Here is a 6,350-nt window from a genome sequence, read left to right as displayed (position 1 = left end):
TTTTTGAAGGAGAGAGAGAGACAGAGGGTGAGCAGGGGAGGGGCAGAGAGCGAGGGAGACACAGAATCCGAAGCAGGCTCCAGGCTCCGAGCTGTCAACACAGAGCCCAACGCGGGGCTCAAACTCAAGAGCAGTGAGGTCATGACCTGAGCCGAAGTCAGATGCTTAACCAGCTGAGCCACCCAAATGCCCCTATTTTAAGATTGTTGCTCTGTTTTCTTTTCTTTTCTTTTTTAACGTTTATTTATTTTTGAGAGAGAGGGGGAGAGAGAGAGAGCAAGAGTGGGAGAGGGGCAAAGGGAAAGGAAGACAGAATCCGAAGCAGGCTCCAGGCTCTGAGCTGTCAGCACAGATCTCGATGAGAAGCTCAAACTCACGAGCCGCGAGATCATGACCTGAGTGGAAATTGGACGCGTAACCAACTGAGCCACCCAGGCGCCCCATGTTTTCTTTTATAGTAATGCTTTGTCAATTGTCATTGATTCTCGCTACATTCCACCTCTGCAGTATCTTCGAGTTATTGATTGCTGCCTAATAAGCAATCCTAAGACGTAGTGATGTCAAACAACTGTTTGCTTACACTCATTGACTCTCTGGGTCAGGAATTCACACAGGGTACAGCAGTGATGGCTTGTTTCTGCTACATGGTGTCTGGGTCTCCACCAGGAAAATGTCAATGGTTGGGGAGTAAGTCAAACGTTTGGGAGCTGGAGTCACCTAGAAGTTTCCTTACTCCCATGTCTGGTGCCTGGGCTGCGATCAGTTGCAGGAGGGGCTAAGCTGGGAATTGTTGACTGGGGCACACACATGTGGCTTCTCCAGCTGGCTTGAGCTTCCTCACAACATCGTTGAATCGAAAAGGATGGAAAGAGTGCGTCTGGAGGGAAAATCGGAGAATGCGCAGACCCCAGGGTCGGCGAGCTGACCATCCGCTCTCCAGCGTGGCTCCCGGGGCCCCAGGGGCACGTCCCCAGCGCCCCTGCCAGCGGCGGCCGGTTGCCATGGCGACCGCGGGAGCCGCGAGGCCGGGCGGCGCGGACGCAAGTGCGCAAGCGCGCGCTGCGACGCCGGCCTGGGCTCCGCGCAGCAGCAGGGCTCGAGGCGCCGCGTGACCCGTCCGGGGCCGGAGCGGACGCCGGCTCGTCGGCCCTTTTCGCCGGGAACAGCCGGCCTGGGTGGCCCGAGCTGGCGCCTGGCGAGCGGCTGCCTCCCCGGCGGCCTGTCCTCAGCCCGACCCGACCCGGGAGGCCGGGACGCGAGGCTGCAAGGATCCCTGCCGGGCGGCCGCCACCCGCGGGGCGGGGCGAGGTTTTCGGCCGGTCGCGGAACACGTGTGAGCACCCGGGGCCCGGTTTGGGGAGGAGGGACCTGGGAAGGCGCGAGGCCCGCCGGGAGGCCCGCCGCGCTGTGGGGGCAGCAGAGATCCCTGAGCCCGGCCGTCTTCCGGGGAATCTGACCTCCCTCTCCTGTCACTTTACAGGATCAGTATTTGGGGCCCGCTGCAGCCCTCGTCCACCTTATAGACGGTTCGGTGCACGTGGGATTAGAGCCGCCAGGTGCCCGCCACCATGGCCATGAACCTTCTGGAGGACTGGTGCCGGGGTATGGAAGTGGACATCCACAGGTCCCTGTTGGTCACGGGCATCCCAGAGGACTGTGGTCAAGCAGAAATTGAGGAGACCTTGCATGGGGTCCTCTCCCCGCTGGGCCCGTACTTCGTGCTCAATAAGATTTTTCTGAGGGAAGAGAACGCCAAAGCTGCCCTAATTGAGGTGGGAGAGGGTGTGAGTCTCAGGGCCGTACCCCGGGAGTTCCCAGCAAGGGGGGGCGTCTGGAGAGTGGTTTGTAGAGACCCCACCCAGGATGCTGAGTTTTTAAAAAATCTGAATGGGTTCTTAGATGCCGAGGGGCGCACGTGGGAGGATGTGGTCCGCCTGCTCCAGCTCAGCCACCCCCCACGGCCCCAGAATCAGCGCCCGGAGAACTGGGCAGAAGCTTTGGGGGTGCTCCTGGGGGCAGTGGTGCAAATCGTCTTCTACATGGATGCTGAGATCCGCTGCCGCGAGGAAGTGAGGGCGCAAGGGGTGACTGATGCCCAGGCCGTAGCAGCTTCAGCTTCAGCATCACGGAGGAAGGTCAAGAAGGAGCCAGGATGGGCTGCAGAAGTGGGGTCTGCTTTGAAGACGGAGAATCCCGACAGCTGGCATGACATGGAAGACGAAGGTGACCCCCCCAAACCTCTGGTTCGCAGAGCTGGAGCTAAAAGTCGCTCCAGGAGAAAGAAGCAGAAAAAAAACCCCAAGCAAGAGTCAGTGGCCTGGAAGAAACCCAAAGGCCACCATTCCAAGAGCTCAGCCGCCTTGGAGGATCCTGAGGCCAATGGCGCGGAAACTATGGAGGTCTCAGAAGCTGTCAGGAGCAACAGAAAGCCCTGTGTGAAGCAGGAGGAGTCGGCTTTGAAGAAGCCTGCGGGAAAATGTGCCTGGAAGGCTCCCAGCAAGCCATCCTGTGATGCCCAGTCAGAAGCTGTGAGTCCTGGGGTTGCTTCGGAGTCAGACCAAGATGGCGGTCAGGAAGGCCCACCGAAGAAGAAGGCCGTGGGCTGGGCCTTGGCAAAGAGCCCTGCCCCCATGAGAAAGAAAAAGAAGGTAAGCTTGGGCCCTGTCTCTTACGTCCTTGTCGATTCGGAAGATGCCAAGAAAAAACCGATGATGGCAAAGAAAGGGCCAGCCGCAAGAGAGGCATCAGTTCAGAAGGCCCTCCGAGGCCCACAGCCCGCGGAGTTGCCAGCCTCGACCTCACAGGGCCCAGAGGCCGACCCAGAAGGCTCCCCTCGTGCCTCCAGTGGTGAGAACGACCACAGAAGTCACTTGGGGTGTGCCGACAAGTGGATGGGTGGGGAAGGGCCGGAGCGCCGGGTGGGGGCAGGTCAGGGGGTGCATGAGGAGGACCCCAGTGCAGCGGAAGAGGCAGATGAGGTTTTAGAGGGCGAGAGCCCTGACCTCCCTCCTAGGAGCCCCTGAAGGCCAACATGGGGGACACCGGTGGGCGGGAGGTGGCCACGAAGATCCTCCACCTCCCCTTTGTTGGTGACTGTCGCTGTGGTAGAGTTTCCGGTCATTCTGCCACTCCGTCTGACCCAGCTCCCTTAATAAAAATCCAGTGGTTTGGAGTGATAATGATCAATGGGTCGTCAAGGTAGATGGCTTTGAAGGTGCAGTTTTCTGGAGGCCTGGTTGGGGGATAGGAATGTTCAAGCACTGAAAAGGACCAAGGAAGTGAGAAAAAAAAAAGTTCCCCAGGACACCCACTTCCCCTTTTGAGCTCTTCTAATCCACAGAACCCAGAAAGCTTTGATTTGGAGGACCACCCATAGCTGGTTAGTTGAAAGACGTCCAAGGAAGAAGTATCACATTGGGAACAAAAGTTCTTTCTTACTGAGTGAACTTTTGACTCTTAAAGGACCCCGTTTGTAAAGATGTGGCTCTCAGAGGGGAAGTATCCGTGGGCTCTTAGGTGAGAGAGATTAAGGGAGGGAGGTACATCGCTCTGCTCTTTTCTCTGCCACGCCTGCTTTTGCACCTCCCCTTGACTCACCTTCAGAGGTTAGAGGGTCACTAAGCAGATTGGGAAAATTCTAGAACATTTACCTTTACATACACAGGCGGGATCCCTGTTAACGTCCATCCGTGTTCTGCCTTTCTTCCTCATTCCCTGCTTTCTGGATGGCCAGCCAACCTCTGCAGGCAGGGTCTGGCATATTCTCCCACCTTCTCTGTGTTTCCATCATGGGTAAGTTAAGCTGAGATCGTCCAAGCGGACCTGCCTGCCTTGCTCCTGCTGGTTTTCAGCTTCCATCCTCCAGTTAACTGGCCAGAGGGTGAGAAGGTCCCAAGAGTTAGGTTTAGGGGACTTAGGCCTTGACGTACTTGAGCTTTAGATTCTGTTAATAAAAGTGGTATTTGGATTCCCGTTTAGCGTCTGGCCGTCTCAGGACGCCCATGGGGAGAGGGGGTGATCGGTAGGGAAGGACTCAGGTGATTCTGGCTTCCCAGCCCCTAATTCCATCCAGCACCACCAAACTCTGTGTCTTTGGGGCTAAAGACCCTTCTCACGTTGTAATCAGAGAGGGAAAAAATTCTTAAAAATTTGGCTGTTAATTTCTGTCATCCGAATAGACCAACATTCCTTGTCTCCCGTGTGTGTGTGTGTGTGTGTGTGTGTAGGGGGAGGGGGTAGGGTACCTGACACCATTGGTTTTCAAATAGTGTCCTGGGAGGCCCAAAGCATGCTCGAAGATGTAATCCAAACCTTTTTTTTTTTCATGTATTTAATTTATTTATTTAATTTATTTTTTTTTTTGAGAGTGTGTACCCATGCGGGGGAGGGGGAGGGACAGAGGCAGAGAGATTCTTAAGCAGGCTCCACGCCCGGCACAGAGCCCTGTCTCACAACCGTGAGATCATGACCTGAGCTGAAATCAAGTCGTCAGATGCCCAACCAACTAAGCCATCCAGCTCCCCCATGTGTTGGAAAAGAAAGAAAAAAAAAAGGTTCTTGCTTCGGCAGCACATATACTAAAAAAAAAAAAGTGAAACTTAAACAGTCGTGAGCCAAACCAGTCACATAGGAGACTATCAGAATATTACTTTGTGTTCATAAGTGAACTTGACTTTGTACAGATCTCCCATGAGTTGTTTCTCCCGTCTGTTTGCGTATAATTGAACTTGTAAACGTGGCGGACGAGAAAGGTCGGAGGTGGGAGAGATTCAGTCACGTGCATGCCCTGTGACGACGTAACCCTCCGGAAGAAGTTTCCCTTTGTAAATCACACACTCCTGTTATTTTAGTTGTGTGATAGCTCGTCCGTGTATTCGCCTAATATTGTCACGCGGTTTTAGCCCTTTCTGTGTTCAGGGGCCTCCCTTCTGTTTTTGTGATGGAGAATGTGAGCACTCGTTAGACGTTGTTAGTAATTCTGCTTTGAAAATAAATTTCTTCGTAACAGTTAATTTCAAAATCCTGGAGGAGTCTAACTGAAGGTGCAGGGGGAAGAAAAAAAAAAAAACTCGGCTTCTATTTGCGGCCCTTCCGCCATGTGCCTCGAGGCTTTCCTTGGGTTTGTGCAAAACCGAGCACAGGAGTGCACTTGCTCTCAAGGTGGGAAAGCCTGTGACTCTCCAGGACCCAGTTTCAAGGGCAGGTCCATTAAGGGCTTCATTGTGTTAACAGATCGACACCATGATGGGTAAATGTAAACATGTATGGTACAAAATAAAGTTTAGCAAATTAAGTAGCTGTTGGCTCTCTTGTAGGCTATGTCCTGGCTTATTTGAGAACAGGGTTCCCCCCCACCCCCATCACCAGTGAACTACACACAGCGGCCCAGCCTGGCACGAGCTGTCGTCAGTCCTGCGAGGGTTGTCAGTTTTCCATGACAGAAGATGCCACCGAGGTGTCCTTTCTGCGCTATACCCTTCCACCGACATGAAAGGATGTCCCGCAGATCTTGGGGGTTTCTAGAAGTTTCGAAAACAGGTAACTGGTGACATGAATTTGTGTGAACATGTTAGTGTGTTTTGAAAAGCGGCCAGAAGATGAAAACCCTTCCCTCCCCTCCCTTCACACAGAGGCAGGTGTTCAGCTTAAAAATTCAGTTTTCTCCTGCCCAACGCCCTCCCCTGCCAGGGCTTCCTGAACCAGGGTGGCGGCATCAGTCACCTGGGGTCTCTGTGAAAAGTACCATTCCTGGGCCCCACCTGCTGATCCGGGGTCGCTTGGAGGTGGCATTTGTGCTGGGAACCTGTATCCTCAGCAACTTCTCCTGAGAATTCTCATGCACACCCAGAGGAGCGGCTGGTGGAGAGCTCTGGACGGAGAAGTTTGCGCTTGAGGAAAGGGAAGGATCCTTCAGGGGCAAGGTTGGGGGTTTCTGAAAGGTGAAGGGAAGGGTCAGGGAGGGAAGATGCACAGGAGACCGAAGGGGAAGCCGGCCTTTGGGGAGAGGGGAGGGGGATGAGGCGCCAGGGAGGAGGCACATGGAGACCCGGTAATTGATCTGGTATTGACTGGGTGCAATTGATCTGGTATTGACTGGTATTGACTGGGTGCACCGTCCTCCCTCGGTGCAAAAGCCGTATCTGGCCAACAGCTTTACCTCCCGAGATGCAGTCCGTTACTCCCTCTAGTTCACCCAGCCCCGCAGCAGAGGCTGAAAGGCTGACACGGCCGGAAGTTGAGGGGACAGCCAGGGATGCCCCCTCCCCCCCCCCCCCCCCCCCGTGAGATGCAGGGGAAGTCCGCCACCTGCAAGGAAGCCCCTCAGCCCATCTCACACGCGGGGGCAGCAT

The 6,350-nt window shown here is 54.8% G+C and overlaps 1 protein-coding gene across 1 annotated transcript; it reads left to right on the top strand.

The window, feature by feature from the left end:
- The first annotated feature begins 1,056 nt into the window (after positions 1–1,056).
- On the top strand, positions 1,057–5,296 carry PNMA8A (PNMA family member 8A). The gene is made up of 2 exons (XM_060651543.3): positions 1,057–1,333; positions 1,481–5,296. Exon 2 carries the CDS (start codon positions 1,569–1,571, stop codon positions 3,021–3,023), a length of 1,455 nt encoding a protein of 484 aa, XP_060507526.1. The 5' UTR covers positions 1,057–1,333; positions 1,481–1,568; the 3' UTR covers positions 3,024–5,296.
- Positions 5,297–6,350: the final 1,054 nt, after the last annotated feature.

This window comes from Panthera onca, chromosome E2 (assembly GCF_046562875.1).
Source record: "Panthera onca isolate mPanOnc1 chromosome E2, mPanOnc1 haplotype 2, whole genome shotgun sequence".
Classification (NCBI taxonomy): domain Eukaryota; kingdom Metazoa; phylum Chordata; class Mammalia; order Carnivora; family Felidae; genus Panthera; species Panthera onca.
This window is presented reverse-complemented; position numbering and strand designations above follow the sequence as displayed.

Excerpts from the sequence above, each read along its gene's own strand:
- PNMA8A (XM_060651543.3), top strand. The coding sequence starts at position 1,569 with ATGGCCATGAACCTTCTGGAGGACTGGTGCCGGGGTATGGAAGTGGAC.